Source organism: Necator americanus, chromosome I (assembly GCF_031761385.1).
Source record: "Necator americanus strain Aroian chromosome I, whole genome shotgun sequence".
Lineage (NCBI taxonomy): Eukaryota > Metazoa > Nematoda > Chromadorea > Rhabditida > Ancylostomatidae > Necator > Necator americanus.
In genome coordinates this window covers 36,537,582-36,555,181 of record NC_087371.1, presented here as the reverse complement: position 1 = coordinate 36,555,181, position 17,600 = coordinate 36,537,582, and the positions used below count along the sequence as shown (strand labels likewise).

At 36.9% G+C, this 17,600-nt stretch overlaps 1 protein-coding gene across 1 annotated transcript; it reads right to left on the bottom strand.

The window, feature by feature from the left end:
* Positions 1-277: 277 nt before the first annotated feature.
* Positions 278-14,221, bottom strand: RB195_007983 (uncharacterized protein; the record flags this gene model as incomplete). The annotated part of the gene is made up of 15 exons (XM_064181918.1): positions 278-368; positions 1,536-1,648; positions 2,458-2,613; positions 3,253-3,318; positions 3,452-3,608; positions 6,107-6,183; positions 6,266-6,349; positions 6,433-6,567; positions 6,641-6,823; positions 6,914-7,009; positions 9,843-9,917; positions 10,029-10,118; positions 10,451-10,555; positions 10,686-10,758; positions 14,085-14,221. The coding sequence occupies 15 exons, from the start codon at positions 14,219-14,221 to the stop codon at positions 278-280; spliced, it is 1,638 nt and encodes a 545-aa protein (XP_064038671.1).
* Positions 14,222-17,600: the final 3,379 nt, after the last annotated feature.

Below are 17,600 nucleotides of genomic sequence, written 5' to 3'. Positions count from 1 at the left end.
ACTATTTAACATTTTGCTTTTGTAGCATCTTAATGAAAAAAAATAGTTGTGTCAAGAGAATCGAATAAAATCTTCATTCTTTGTTTTCGTTTTTTTTTCCATTCAGTACCAGACATATCACCGGAGGAGATTGGCAGGTTAGTGCAAACAAAATTCACAGGGTAAGAAGACCTACACATGCTCACAGCTAATCCTTAATTCCTAATAGAACACTAAAACTTACAAGGGGGAAAAAATACATGTATGTATTAAAAGTTAAGGTGATCAGCACTCAGCACTATTTGTACTCTAAGAGGAATTTGGTGTGAAATGATTTGAATCGATTCAACATTTCCTTCATTAATTCCGGTTGTGGAAGTATTGTTGTCCTGAAAATAAGGAAAATAAATTTAATTTAAAAAAAAGCTAATGGTAGCCATTGTACGCATTCAAAAAGGTAGGTGATAAGCGATAAAGGTGGACACTGGTGTCCCAAAGAACATAGACATCAGCGCAGTTAAATCTCGCCGAAGATCAGAGGGTGAGTTCAAAAAGAGGTCCGGCATTGTCCGCCTCCGTCGCGGACGCGTCGCGTCAACACGGTTGAATTCGTTCGATGACGACTGTAACTACGCATGGTCGGGTTAGAAAGACATGAAACTAGGTGCAGTTACGCAAGTGACTGCGCTCGGAGCGACGCGGTCGGCCCAACGGTCCGAATCAAGGTGGGACCGTTGTGAACTGCAGCGATGAGTGGCTGTTAGTAAAGGCCCCCATCGATCCTAACCGCTACACTCCACCGCACCGCTTCGACTGCAACCGCTTACGCAACTATATCGAACTTTCGAGCTTCACGTCGTTTTCACCCGACTATAACTCGTAGTGTCGGTGACTTGTGCAGTGTAAAAAAGTGTTTATAGTGCCAGAAGCAGCGCCTCAAGCACGATTTCATCCTACTTTTTCGAATTTTGAATCCAATCCTTTTTTTTGAATCCATACTAAGGAATATTAGTGATCAAAATGCACCGAAGAAAAAGTTTGCGGTGGAATATTCAAAGAAAAAAATCAAGCCAATTAATCAATTAGTACAAATTATTCGATTTTGAGGGAATTAGGTGGGTGGGGGCAGCCTCTAATCGAACTGTACTCGACCTGAAAAAGAGGAACAAGTCTGGAACGGTTTTTGCGCCCTAGCAAAGATTTTTTCGGCGCCCTGAGTCCAGTTCGATTAGAGCAGTGTTGAAGCACCCTGACCTCTCCAACTACCCTCTCCTGTCGATTATTCTGCATAAATGGCTACAGTGTCGCTGCCGGATCTGTTCAAACAATTGAGAGCGACGCGCTATCGATTCGCGCAGAACAGAGTCACGAGCGAGAGTGTGTTAAGCAGTGACGCAGAGGATTTTGTGGCAGATGCGTCGCGGTGATCCGATTAAACACATTCGGCGCAGACGATGCGTAAATCCGATGCTACCGCCAGTACGGCAGTTGACTGACTATCGCTCTCAATCTTATGTTCTGATGAGCGTGAGAAAAAAAAAATGGAATCGACTAACCTGAAATGATAGGTGCCTTCCTTTTGTCCGAATCCACTTCCAGGCACTATGCAAACACCAGTAGCTTCAAGCAACTGCATCGCGTAGAAAAAGTCAGGAGTTTGATTAAGCGACTGAAAAAAAAAATCCATGTATATCTTGAAAGATCAAAAAAGGTGGAAATTTTAAGTGAGTAGAACCAAAAAGAAAATTGGAGAGAAATTGAATTGCTGCCCAGTACAAGGAGAAAAACCCAATCCAGTTAAAAATGCAGGATTTTTGTGCGTGCATCCGCATTAGACACATGGACACTTCCTACCTAACTTCATTCGAAGTCGTGAAATTTCTCAACCAAATTTAATAAAAAAAAATAATAATAAATAATAATAAAAAAGCAACGATGAAAAAACTTCTAATGTATATTTGTCGAATGCAACGAAAGCACTTGTGGCTATGATAAACACGACTAAAATACATCCGAACTTTAGGAGTAACTCGTTACGCAAAATTGCACCACAAATCCAAAAGTTTCGACTACGTAATTATGAATCTTGAATTTTATAATCTGTTATTTTTCTTGAGAAAAAAACTGAATAAACTAAGCACAGAAAGTTTGAGAAATGCCTTTTGAACAAACATAAAATGCATAAACATTTCTCGGTCTCAACGTTCCAGAAAAAAAAAATCATGCGAGCGAATAAATCATCTTTGTGTATTTCTGAGCGATGTAAAAAATTTTCATGGAATTTTGCTGGACGTAAGGATTCAAGGATTTGACTGTAACTCCTCGGGAACTCAAGCGCAATACCTTGTTTTTTTTTGTAGGGACTGGGAAATTTCCACTTTTCATTCCTATCTTATTAAACTTTAAATTTCTTACGGGATGAGAAAAGGGGGAGAAAATACGAAACGAATCGATACATCCAGGAAAAATAAAACTTACTCTGGCTTTATCAATGGCTCTCTGTGGTAGCTCAAGCCGTGGGAATGCATACATCGCTCCTTGTACTTCGTTACAACTTATTCCTTCTATGCTTCCGTAGGCTTCTTTGACAAGTGTTGCCCGTTGTTTGAGTGAATCAAGGACTGCTGTTTTTTCCTGAAAAGACACAATATTCTCGATAGGACATTCTCCATCTGGCATACATCATGTTAAAAATTCGTGCCGAGATCCACAGTATAGTTATTTTGTATTTTTGCCTTTATCTGTAACTCTAAAAGTCACTTTTGTAAGTTTAGGCAAATTCGAGGAGTTTTGCACGTCTTTCCAGAGGTTTTGTCCCCCCGAACAGTTGTTGGTAATCATTTATTTTTTCCAGCAATGAACATCAGCCAGTGATACAACCACCTCATCCCTAACGTTCCCAAAAATTATTCGAGAACTACCCAAAGGCATCCCGGATCCACGAAAGTCCCCGTACGAAAAAAGAACCATAAAATTTTTTATCTGCGATTCTCGCAAGAAAAAATTAAAGAAAAGGAAAGTTTTTAGCCATCCAAAATAGAAGTCTACGCTTCTTTGGAACTATGAACGGCAACGTGGGAAGAAGCTACCGAAGACATCCAAATTTCGTTGCAGGACCTTCGCATGAAGTCTACAAGGGGTTCTCGAACATAATGCGATCATGCATAGCGAAATCCAATTGTCCAATTGTGTCGCTACCTTCCATACCTTCTCTACCATTCACAAATACATCAATTTCCATTGTTTATCAAATAAAAGAACCCATAAACAAACCTTTAACCACAGATCATAAGACGGTTCGCCAGGACTTGGTGGTTTCACAACGGTATCCATTACCATCTGAAAAAAATAAGATAAGAAAAATATCATCTAAGGTAGAGAAGAGAGGGAAAAAATAGGAGAAAAAGAGGAAAAACTCAGAATAAGCACGTATTTGCGACAAATAACAATTTATTAAACACAAATGACTTACCTGACCAAGAACCGTGGAACAAAGTTTAGCAGAAATCATCTTCTTGAAGAGTACGTAGACTTCTGGATCAAGATTGAAAAATTCCACGTATCCACCACGCATACCGCATTCACCCATATATCCTTTCGATACTGAGTGGAATGACGCTAATTCCATCCTGTAAAATCGCTTTTTTTCTGGAGAAAAAAAAACAAAAAGTACCGGAAAAGTACCGGAAAAGTACCGGAAAAATATCGGAAAAAATCGGAAATAAATAAAATATTATGAAACATCCAGACAACTACATAGTAGTGCCAGCAATATGTTCAGAAAAAAAATTATCAGTTACGGGAGCGTCCTCAAGTTTTCCCATACACGAATAGCAAATAAAAATAAACAAATAAATAAATGAAATAAGATAAAAACGAATATATATAAAATATATACCCCTAATTTACATTTTTGTCCTAAGCTACAGCTCTTTGCATTTATTTTTCCTTCGTTCTTCTTTCTTTTTCCCGTTTTCTCTCGTTTTTTTTTCTAAGTTTTTTCCTTCTTACTAATACAAAAAATGCGAAGCATAAGGAATGATCAAAAAGTGTATGTTGAATAAATTTTAACTCTTCGCATTTAATTCACATAATCTAGATCAAATCAATAACATGGACATGGCTAGACAGTCGAGAAATTCCCTGGCAACGAAAAAACTTCTTGGATGAAATAAATCGATAAGTTAAATAATAAAAAAAAGTTTCATAAGGGAAAGAAGGTTCATTATCCTCAACTCGTTCTCTATAACTTCTACGAAAATGGACTCATATATTGTGGTATTCTGGAGACTGAGAGAAGGCAGCGGAGGCACAACATTCATATTCAACATTATCTATCCACCTAACTCTAGGAAATGAGGGAAATCACTGAGAAATCACTCGTTTGAATTCGCCTATCGTTTGAATGCTTTCTGTGGAGTGATGAGGCGCCTGAGAGGACGAACCACTGATGGATTTGATTTTTTCCAGGCATTAACGAAGGCGAATAACGCCAAAGCTGTCAACAAAAAAATCAATAGCAATCTTGGCCAGAGTTTAAGTGAATCAATAAAAAGCTACGATAGTTCATCATAGTTCGGAACGACCACTTCTTATTTCATTTATTATCATATTATTATTTGTTTTTTTTTCAGATTATATAATAAATAATACTACAATAAGTAAAATAATGAACAGATAAGTAAATAAAAAAGTATTTCTCCTTTGCCCACGATACGCATCGAAATTGACAGCAGTCGATATTATTGATTGCACAAAAATGCCCGCCGGTTTTCTGCTCGGTGTTTTTTTTGCTTGTCCATCCGTTTTGTAGGCTATTTTTCAATAATTTGTTTGATAGTTTTGGCACAATGGTTTGACCGTTGTTCCTTTCAAAGCTCGCCCTTCGTACGTATGTAAATAAACAAATAAACATCCAAAAAATTGCTTGTTCAGACGTTTTCGGTGAGTCTCAAAAGAAAAAAAAAGCGGATTTGTGTTGTTTCAAGGATTCCCGTGAGTAAATTTATCCTTTTCTGAGAGGAATCACAGGGAGATCAATGTTTGTTTCAGTTGATCAATAAACTGTGTCGATTCAGCATCCGAATATTCGATCAATCGAAGCGAGTAGCTGGCCCCATTCAGAAAAAGCATTGTTGAGTAGTCGATTTTTTTCACTATGTTCAAATATGGTCCTATTATCGACCAGTACATTGATTGGAGTTCGATAAAATATTCGAATATTCGAATTTAACCTCTGCGATCTTACTAAAGTCTTATACACTTTAGTAAAAAAAAACTTAAAAATCTTAAATTACAAATTATGCCTGTCAACTGTTACCGTAACCACTACGTGCTAGTTCGTACAAATCTGTACAAAAATCGAATGCAGAAGCAGTCGGAATGTCTGATTCATGTAGACTTATGTTACTTTTTGATTGTCACATGATATGACATAATTTTATGTCACCTGATGCAATGTCTTTTTTAAGAAGTTGACATGCTGCCTCGTAACTAATTGAGGAAAAGAAAAAATAAAAATAAAAATAGGATAAGATAGGTAGTCCTAGGGATGAATTCATGCTTCTTTCGCTTCCCTACTAGGAATTAGATGCAAAGTCGTAATTCATCATTCAGTTAACACGAAAAAAAAAAACGAAACCTAGTTTAAAAAAAAAATCCACACGATGGATGGATTCTGAGGAAGAAATACAAGTGTTTAAAATCACCACAACGAATACAGCGAAACGATCGTTGCTAAACGTAAAGGCATCACCCCTGAGGCATCTGAGGTGATACGGATTTCCGGTGGATTATTCGTGTACGGGATGGGAGACTTTGGAGCGGTGGGTGATTCCGTCCATTTCTTCCTAATTCCCGTAAAAAACGGCCCGGATGATACGGCTTCGAGCGTTCCGGCGCTCTGCTTTCTATAACGAGTTTGATTAGAGCGCGCCAGCCGCGCGCACGCGCCGCATCTTCTCGGCCGCGTTTTTTTTTATGGCATTTAGGAAGAAATGGACGGAATCACCCCCGTCTCCATAATCTACGATCCCGTATACGAATACTCCACCTGAAATCCGTGCCACCTCAGATTCGCGGGGGTGGTGCCTTTAAACAACAATTACGGTAAGAACTGTAAACTTACTTGTTATACGGTGCACCCATCTCATTAATAACTTTCTTAAATGAATGGAATTTGGAACCTTCAGCATAGACGTTATCCTAAGTCAGGAAAAAATCGATAGACAAACAAAAAAACGAATAAATTATTTTTAAAAAAAAAGTAAATAAAGTCATTTCTCACCTGATACACTTCATCTGCCATCAAGAAAAGATTATGTCGATGAGCAAATTTTATGATACTTTCAATATTTTCACGTGAAAGCACCTAAAATCGTATTTTAAACGAGGATGAAATAAGAATGGACGAAAATAATGTAAAAGTAAGGTAAAAATCTAAAATCACAGCACCTGACCAGTAGGATTTCCCGGATTGATTACACAAAGGACTTGTGTGTCGAATTTTTTCAAACTTTCCTGATAGGCTCGTTCTAATTCGCTTTCCTCCAGGCTCCAGTTCTTTTCTTCATTAAGATAATAGCCAACCTAAGAAAAAAATATGGTTAAAAAAAATTCGAATTGCAGAAATCGATGCGATCAATTCAGGAAGGGGACTCACTTGTCCAAGACCAAATTCTTCTGTACTTGCTGAATATAACGGATATTGAGGTATAGGGATCATTACACCGACTTTTTTGCTGCCATCATGATGTATGAACATTTTCAGTACATTTCGAATCGATTCGGAAGCACCACCGGATAGTACAACATTTTCAGGATCACACGGGAAACCATCACGTTTCTAATACAAAGAAGAAAAAATCAGGAACAGATCATCGTTATCAAAGAAAATGTGTGTGTGTGTGTATCACCGTCTATTTTCGGAACCTACCGTAATATATTCAGCAACATGTTTCCTGATTATATCGATACCAGTACTTTGACTATATGCACCAGCACTACCACCACCGCATCCGCCAAGAAGAAGCTGAAGGAAAATACAGTGCCTGGATAAAATATTTCACAGAAATTATTAAAATAATTTTAAATTGATTTTCTTGAGCTGTAGCCAAGATTGGTATTGATCGTCTTTATTAAACAACAACGAAAATCAATTTAAAACTACGTTTCAACATCCCGAGATTCAAAGACAGACGAACATGGGCAATATTAAAATAATACTAAATAAAAAATAATAATATTAAAATAATACTAAAAATTAAATTAAATTAACAGCAAAATTAATGAAACCTTAGTTAAAAAAAAAGTAGTAGCTATGATTCACAGAAAAGTAGCACCTATGGTCAACCCCTGAAGGTTTCATGACATCCTGAAACTAAAGGATAGTTTCCAGAAGCTTTCGGATATATTAACTCCTGCTTTACGAACACGAAACTGTCCCATACAATAACCTAAGAGGCCCAGCCGATGGGTCAAGTCAGTGTTTCCATCCTCCCAGAGAGTCTGGTACCAATTTATCCGGACCCCGGAGGGATGAAGGGCTTGGTTGGGACCAGGGCGGATTCGAACCTCCGATCGATCGTGCAGGTGGCGGAACCCCTAACCGCTGCATTAAAGCAAATAAATAGGTCGAGCGGTTTTCAGGACAGATTCTATATCCTGCCACGAAATCCTGATGATAGGGGAGGAACGAGGTGCGAGAGGTGCGGTCGGCTCTCAGTTTTCCCTCGCCTGTACATACGGTGCAGTACTTGGGACATTTCTAAGTAAAAAAAAAATTCGCGAATATTTATGAAATAAATAAAAATAAAAATATATATAAATATGATATAAATATAAACATACATAATATGAAATAAATATAAAATATGAAATGTGAAAACATTCGTAAACTTAGATCAGTTCAACTCAAAAAAAAGGAAAATTTCCATGATTTCCATGCCCATGACTTATTCGATCAGTAAAATTGGGATATTATGCCATGAACTTTTCCCTCCTACACTCATAATTCATATTCCAATAAAATAAGTTATAAACAAATCCATAGGAGAGCAGCGATGGTCGCCTAGCACCAATTCAGCCTCCTAGCGACGAAAAGTTCTCCATGGAGAATCATGGAGGACTTAAACTAACTATAGCGGATTAATTTTCGGGAATAAATATAAAATAATAAATCTCTTAGGAGGCAATAGGAATCGGAAGGAAGAATGTTCTCGATTACGCGGGAAATGGCGCCATATCGCTCGATTGGCTCCAGTGATTTGAATGAGACATTCGAATCATTCGCTCTTGTGATCGATTGATCAGCGGTCCCCGCTAAGCGCCTCCAAGCCAAGAGGTGGCCATTTTATTGGTCACCACTTTTTATTATTTAAAAAAAATTGTTATTTTTCACTACTGAGTCCCTCAATCCACGGCATTCGTTGTAGTCCTGAATGGTTGAAAAACGTAGGCTTAGAGTTTGTCTGTTTAGTTGTGGAAAGATTTGTTCGCTTAGATTCTGGGTTTAGAATCATCCAATCACCCTGTTCAGACCATGAATAAGATGATTTTTTAAAGACGATACCCAATAGCGATAAAGGATAAAGTTTCTGGCGTTGATCAATCCGCTTGGGACCCGCGCCACCACGTTCACTTCAATTCTGAATCGTTTGAGGTTTACGTGGACGAGTAACTGGCCTGTACAATGACTTGCGGGGCGCAGCTGATGGGTCAAGTCAGTGTTTTTATCCTCCCAGACAAGTCCGGCACCAATTTATCCGGACCCCGGAGGGATGGGGGACTTGGTGAACACTGGGGCGGATCCGAACCTCGATAGCCAATAAAATCGACTAATGAATTCATGTGGACCATCTTCCAGCTATTTCCAAGATTTCTAAGATCCTTCCTGATCCGGAAAGATAGCCAATAAAATCGATTAATGAACTAGTGTACAGGTCATCAAAAATCCATACGACACCTTACTATGCCGAGGTTCATTTAGAATCGAATATTTCGATTGTCTACACTCTCTTTGAGTTTGTTTGTTGAGTTGATTTGTGGAGAGATTTGTTCGTTTAAATTGTAAGCTAAATCGAAAAAAAAGAAACTTTGAAGAAAAAAAGAAAAAAGAAGAAAAAAAGAAAAAAAAGAAAAGAAAAGAAAAAGACTTTGTGGCAGTGAGGATGCATCCACACGTCCAGGACATCGATTAAGTGGTGGATTTTTGTGTTGAATCAGGCCCAATGGGACCAGTGGTGGTGTGCTTTGATGTTATAAATGAATCCATCAATATTTTCGACCACTTGCGTGTTTATCGAGCTGGAGGAAATTTCCACGACGAGAAAAAAAAACCTCTTCTTCTTTTCTTTTCATTCCTTTGAGGTCGGGATTTGTGGATTAGGTTAGGAAGTTAGAAGTTAGGAAAAGGTAGGCTTTGTTCTGTTTAGTCGGTGGGGAGATCCACGAAGTGAATTATAAATCCAATACGCCCAATTCAGGCTTTGAAGAAAGCATCTTCCCGAAAATTTATCCATTAAACTCAATCAATGAGCTCGTGTACAGCTCATCAAAAATCAATACGACATCTTACTATGCCGATGTTCATTGGAAAGTCGTACATTCCGAATTATAGCGCAGTAAATTTACTCCAGTCAGAACTAAGCGTGAGCTCAGATGCTCTGAGTGTAAACTCAGACAAAACCACATAGGTTTCGGCTTGATTTAGAGCTCCCGCTACCGTTGTAATCGTTCTATGGATCATATCATACCTGCATAGTGTGCACACGTGTCTAACAACAACTTCCACATCCAGAAAAAAAACTGTCTCCAGATAAATAATATTGAAAAAAAGAACCTCCAGATAAATATTATCACCGTACCTTTGCCCGTTCAACGACATCAGCTGGGAAATTCCCGGATTCTATTAGCGACGGATTTGCTGCACAAGAAATCACCTGGAAAGGAAAAAAAGGGATATTTCAGAGGATCAAAAGTTGCTGAGAAACTCAACGAATCAACAGAAATGAGGGGATAAACAGAAAAAAAGAGAAAAAAAAATCGCAAACCTGTCTGATATATGTGATAGGCTTTTGACCCATAGCATGAGCATCACCAATGTTAGCTTTAATCACACTCTTGAAAGGTTTGTTAGCTCCCTTAAATATGGATTACGGTATAAAAATGGAATTATGGGTCAAAGAGAGAAGAAAAAGGCTGGAACGGGGAGAAATGAATCTCTCTTAAATAGAATATTACAATTAGGCAGATGCACTTAAAAAGAGATCATGAAAAAGATGATGAAAAAGAGGATGATAGAAATGAATGAAATAAAATCAAAAAGAGAAGAAAAAGGCTAGAAAGAATCAGAAAGAGAAGAAAAAGGCTAGAACCGGGGAGAGAAATGTCTCTTAAATTCCCAATTATAAATAGGTAGATGTATATAATAAATAGGCCATGAAAAAATAAAAAAAAGGATGATAGAAATGACCTGAGCAAGTTCTTTCTCCAATTCAACAGCACGAATCACTATTGGACCACGAACAGCATATTGCATAGTTATTACTTGTGGATTAATGGTCTCTTTGGTGAGAACCTGTAAAATTTTTGGAAATTTAGGAAATTTAACAGATATTCTGAAAAACAGGGGGAAAAATAGAGAAATAATAAATAAATCATAAATAAAATAGAAAAATAAAAATAAATTTCCAAAAAAAAAATCCCACCTTATTCGAAGCCATTCTTGTAACACAAATTAAACGTCGTGAAGTATCCAAAAGAATCGGCACAATCCTCATACTAAAAACAAAAAAAAATATGTAAAAAATGAAAGTAATAAGTAGGTACATACTGCTAGTAAGTATATGTAGTAATAAATTTAAAATTCATAAAATAATACAAATAGAAATTTCTAGAATCTACAGCAGGCAAAGCACGGAGAGAGGAATTCCATTAACGACTGTCAAGAGAAAGAAAGAGATAACACGGCGACACGGCGAGAAAGATAAGAGAATTAACAGCTGATTTTTCCACATTTTTTTCTGGGATTTTTCCCAGTTTTTTTTTTTCGGTTTTTTAGAATTTAAAGAAGCAAAGCGGCAAAGGTAAGCTATGGGTGGTCGCTTTCGTCGCGTCGCGTCGCGAATGATTTCTTTGACCGAAAGATCGTGGAAGTAGATAAACTATCGCCTCTTCGCACCGTTTCTACGTGCGAAATCATCGTTCGATGCGAATTTCTTCGGCGGTTATTTACAACGAGGCAGCAAGCACGTCGTCCACGAAATAAAACCAGAAAAAAAACTTTGATTAGCACATATAGAACATCCACAAGCGTGTCGGAACGTCTTGGGAGAGTTTTTCGGGATTTCATAGCCCCGCTATGATCTGAAATTTGTTCTCATCCATTCATGCAACAATGATCGCATTCGTAGATCATCGATTGATCGATCAATTCGGACAACATACGGGAAGATTTTTTCGGGAAGAATTTCTAACAACGTTCTGTTGTTTCAATTCCTAACCATATATATTTCGGGCCAGAAACTGCAAACTAACAACAGTTATTCAACAAAACCCTCTATTATGGTTTCGATTAGATCGTCTTGGATTTTTTTTAAACGGGAAGAACCTACGGAAGGTCAAACCCAACTTTTTCTTACAAAATCTTGTTGTCTTAAAACTTTTTTTTAATTTCAAATTGTCCTAGAAACTTTCTTATTTTATTTTTTTATTTATTTTTCGAAAAAAAAAAACGAACAATAAGCACAATATACTAGGAATACTAGGAAATAACGAAGGTTACTCAATTATGAACCCTCCTAAACTATTTCTAACCATATTATATTACCATGGGGATAGATATTTACCAATAAAATTGCAGTAAATAATAATAATAATAATAAGAACACTAATAATAGGCTAATATTTACCGGGAGAAGCTATAGGACAAGCCACTACCATTAGCAGGGTAATAACTAGGAAGAATCCAAAAAAAATGTACAAAGATCCTAAAAGGGAGAAGACCTATAAGGGAAAAGATAGCTGGAGAAGGCTTCGATCGATAAATTCTTCTTCTCAATGCGGGAAAAAAGATGGTTCCACACGGATGGTTTTAAGAGTTTTAAAGAAGATTATAAAGAGAAACACGGCTGTGTCGGGATGTCGTGTGGCACACGGCCACACAACCAGGATCGATTAAGTGGTCGATTTTTGTGCGGAATGAATCCCTGATGAATTCGATGGTCGCTTCGATGCTTTGATGTTTCGAATAAATGCGTCAATGAAATCGACCACGCCACGTGCGTGCTTGACATCAAGCTGTTCGGAATTCCCACGAGGAAATATAGATCTCTCTCTCTTTTTTGTTTTGTTTTTGTTTTCATTCCTCTTCAGCTTCATTGATAAACAAACTTTTGCACGTACTTTTTAAAGAATGCTAGAAAAAGCTACAGTAACAGTTCATATTAGTTTTAAGAGAAAATTCTTTTCTAAGCGCCACCCCCGCCTAACTACTTTCCTACTATTTATTCTCTAGGCTTTCACATTTTTTGAAGATTTGAAAAGATCCATAGGTGAAACATAAAACAAATATTATTGTATTAAAAATATAGGAGAAGAAGCATATCTTCAAGTAGTTTTATAGTACTTTTATGGAAGAAAAGAGAAAAATCCTTCTCTAAGCGACCCCCGCGCAACTACATACTCTCCTACTATTTATTCTCTAGGTTTTCTCACTTTTTTTTTCGTAATCATTGAGAAATTCTATGATTCCCTATGGATCGAAGAGAAAAAATTTCCGGATATTTTATCTTTACACTTTTTTTTTATTTTCTATTTATATTTTTTATATTTATTTATATTTTCCGGATATAGTGTTCTTCTTAGCGAGAGATAGTGCTCGGTACGGTAATTTGAAAGTATCACAGTGAGGAGCTATGAAGAAAAACAGCCTTCAAATCAAGAAACGCTGTTGATTATAAGTGATCAGGGTGCTGATCAAATATATTGATTTGTGTGGGTGAACTGATCAGTCGGTACACTCTTGATCTACTTGATTCTTAGATCGATAAGGAGGTTTTCGGCTTTATTTTGTTACCTCTAATCTGTGTATGTCCTCTAACCTTTGTACCCCGTTGAAAAGATCCAGAAAACATTGAAAAGTTCCTAGAATGCTGCCTCTGAGCACGTGGAGAGATCGAAAACGTTGCCATGAGGTCGTGCGTCGCCTAATCCGATTTACTTATTTTTTTAACCGCAACCACAACGGATAATCCGGAGCTTTCCGATCACTAAAACCGCTTAACTGCTGCGCTTAAATGTCATTAAACAGAGTTTTTCGAGTTTTTAAAGTAGTACTGTAATGTATCTTTGCCTATAAGTAATAGAAACAATGGTTTTCTCCCCTTAGATTGATCCTTTGATCCAGATAAAGGTACAGAATCGCTATCGTCTCAACATGAAGGCGTAAAAATCTCCCACAACATTTCCCGCATATCATACTTTTGGCGCTGTGTCGCTGCGGCGACTAAGGCGGAAGTATAGACCAGGGTAGGGTCCCTTAAAGGCATCAGCCCACGAATCTGAGGTGGTACGGATTTATTCAGGTGGAATATTCGTATACGGGATCGTAGATTATGAAGAGGGGGTGATTCCGTCCATTTCTTCCTAATTGGCGTAAAAAACGGTCCGGAAGATATTCCTTCGAGCGTTCCGGCGCGCTATTTTCTACAACGAATTCGATTGGAGCGCGCCAGCCCTGTGCACGCGCCGCATCTTTCGGGCCGTTTTTTTACGGGAATCAGGAATAAATGGACGGAATCACTATCCTCTCCGTAATCTACGATCCCGTATAGGAACTCTCCACACCTGAAATCCCTACCACCTCAGATTCGTGGGGTGATGCCTTTAAGCCAATGTGTTGTATTGTATTGTATTTATTCCTTATTAGTAGTTGATGTATTTGTTGCATTTTATTTATTTATATTTACTAAGCTCGTTCATTTCATTATTTTCCAAATAGCGGAACCTTTATCCTAAATATTGCCCCACAGTTCCCTGTGTTCCTCCAAAATTTTGCAGTTTTGGAAAAAAAAACCATCAAAATATGCTTATAAACAAGAATGAACCTAGCTGCGACGAGATACAGCCATGGCTCAAGGATTATGTCGACCATTTTAGAAGTGTCGAGAGTGTTCTTCTCATTTTCCGAGACTAATTCACAGATTCTTCGACGTACACCGCAATCACATGTAGAGCCGCACATGGTTATGATGAGTAGTTAATTAACCATACTTTTCAACGGCTAAGATTGTTATCGTTTCACTAGACAGTGATGGATACGGTAGTATCACGTCGTTAATATCACTATCGGTATTAAAATAAACAAAAATAGAAGAGTGAGGAGGGAATCGAATCCTAGCATTTCCAGAAAAAAATATCTTACATTTCTCTTGGATTAGACTCTTCCATTCCCTAGTGAGGAGCGTCAGGGAAGGTTAATCTGGAATCGTGGATCGTCTAGACGGAGGCGAAAAATTCCTTCTTTTTTCCTAGTGATTTTCTTTACATATGTGACCATTAATTTTGCTATTACCCCATTGAAAGCGCGATTTTTTTTTTTGCGTTTCGGGATCGTGAGGCAAGCGAATCCACTTTTACGTACCATATTTGTATTATATTCGTCGATAATAAACTTTTAAAAAAATTATCCACAAAATCATAGGAAATCATCTAAAATAACCGTTACAAAATAAATATAATTAATAAATATAATTAATAATAATTAATATTAATAAATATAATAAATAATATAATTAATTTTAAAAAATATGCGGCTCACCGATGCTCACCCGCACTGTCCTCAAACGGTTTAAAGATAGAGGATGTGATTTCAGCGCCACCCTTAAATTTCCCAGGAATATGGGGGGATTATAAGAAGAAGAATCACTTCGGATTAATCAATCCATCTGAGTTGTAAGTCAAGTAGTTCGATTTCTCGGGAATTGGGGAATCCTAGAGATTTATAAACGTCCGTGCCATCTACACAATGACTTGTAGGAGCTCACCGATTCATGAAATCAGTGTTCTTATTTTCCTGGAGAACTATGACCGTGATTTACCGATCCTATAGGAATAAAGGATGGCTTTTGGTAGTTTCAAACCATCGATCACGCAAAAATAATAGTGTTTTTAAAATATTTTTTTAATTTCATAATCACACCATTTAAACTCATTTAAAAAAAACGAGAAATAATAGGTTCACAAGCTCGATATTTTTCAGCAAAGCTTTGTTTTTCATAATCAAAATGTTTTTTGAAATAGAATTCGAAATAAATAACCTAAAAAATACTACAAAAATAAATGACTTAAATTTCTTACACTTTGGGTCACTTAGTTTCAGTGTTAGATATTTTTGTGCAAAGTTCTACCATAATCAGAATGTTTTTAGTAAATAATAAATGTTTTTGAATTTTTTTAAAATAATAATTTGAATCTCCCCCTCCCCTTCGGGCAATTTAGTTTCAGTGCTAGTGTCTGTGCTCCGAAATTGCGTCCGAGGTGGCGTGAGGCTACGCGAGAGATAATTATCACTGGAGAAGCGACCTATGAACTGTAGGTTTGCGTACTTTGAACGCAAACGTGGAACTAATTTGAAATTTCCGGAAGAATACGTGAACTGCCGTCTTCGGTGCCGAAGACGGGAACTTTCCACACAAAAAGTGTGTATTTTGTCTTCACAGGAACGCTTATCTCCCTGATGAGAGCGGGGAATTCTGGAAGAGGAAAAAAAATTCGGAATCACCTGTTCATCACTGTCATTTCGTATTATCGCGCATCATTTACGTGAATCACAGTTTATTTGACATTTTCGTTTCGACATTTTCTGACTACCGACTGTAATTCAGTGATTTCCGTTTGGTTTTTTTTTCCGAAAACCGGTAGCGTAATTTTTAAGAAACAGTTGAATGGGTATTGTGGTTATAATTAAAGGGCATACACGGTTGGTAAGAGATTTGGCAGCTGTACTGTACGGTCGAGTAGCGAGTTATTTCCGTTTCTCTTTTTTTTTTCGCATACAATTTGGCTGACAGCGTAATTTTCCCAGAGAATACAGTTTTTCTGGATTTTTCTGGGATCTTGATTGACAAGTTATCAATTAAGGAGAATTTTAAACTTTAAAATAGAGCGAAATAAGGAGTTTGCAGTCGCAAATAAATCAATTGGTGAAAATCTCGTTCCTATTACTAGTACAGTAATTTCACATTTATATACAAAAAGGATAGAAGGGATTGGTAGCCGTTCTTCTTCGAAAATATTCCTTAGGGAATTAATTTTTTTCTTGTTAATACTTAGATCCAAACTAGTAGACGTTAGTATAAACCATAATTGTGTTCGTGTTAATTCACTTGACCTCCCTACAAATGCAGAAATAAATTACAAATAAATTAAGAAAATTTACTTATTTAGCAAAATAAGGCCATTATCAAGGCAGATTAGCAATTTTTTCCAGAAAATATTCAATTTTTCCCTTTGGAACAGCATACACAGGAGCAAGAAAACGGAAAGGAACTGAAAAAAAGTTTTAAAGTTGTCTCGGGAACATATCTCGTTCCCGAAACAGCCGCTTTACCGCTTATGACCAAAGCCGTAGTTTCATGGATTTCATTAAACATCAAACCAGGAAGAAAAAGAAAAGAAAATCCTAGTTCTCCAATAATTTTCTCCCTTAATGATTCCGTGGCAAAAAATTATTGCCTTTTTAGTGAACCTCACAATGTTTTTTTGCTTTTTGATCATGTGAATAACACAAAATCGTGAATTCTATCGAGAATTTCTTTTCAATTATAAATAATTCAATAAAATATTATAAGTGATTCCACGAAAATGTCAATTATTAATTCCAAAAAACATCCATTATAAATAATTCCATAGAAATTTTTTTGGGAAGAAAGTAATTCGCTGCTGAGCTTATGTATCAACCTCAAACGAACCACTGCTCAATAAAATGCTAATCTGAACGGATTGAAAAGGATTTTCCAATTCGGGGAAAAAAACATGCTTCAAAAAATTAATCCACTTGAAATGGATCCGATTCAATTATCCTGAAAGCTGATACATGTTTTCAAAAGAGAAAAAAACGGCAGCAAAGCATGCGAAACATACAAATCCTCCAGAAATTTGCAAGGAATTTGCTGCAGGAATTCTTTCCGATGCTTGTGGACTCCACTGGTAATACCTTCCCTTTTCTCATATACTTTATAGACGAATGAAAAAGTAGGTATGTGGTAAAAACTACGAATATTCCCCTAATTTTTTAAATTATTAAAATAATTTGAAGGGAATCACATTAGAAAAAAGATGCTAAGAGAAAAAAGATAACAGATACAAAATATTAATTAAACAGTCGTTTAAAATATTGGTGGAATAATAGAATATAAAAAGAGAAAAAATAGAATATGAAATGTAATAATGATAAAGTGCAAGCGTAAGCTGATCCCTCTGAAATGTGCTAATGCTCCACTCTACTCAAATTCAGAATCCAGGCAAAAAAAAAGCAGAGGATAAGTGTAAAATATAATAAAATAATATATTTTTAATGTTTACACAGGCTATACAGTGGCAGTTACAGGAAGGGACCAGTA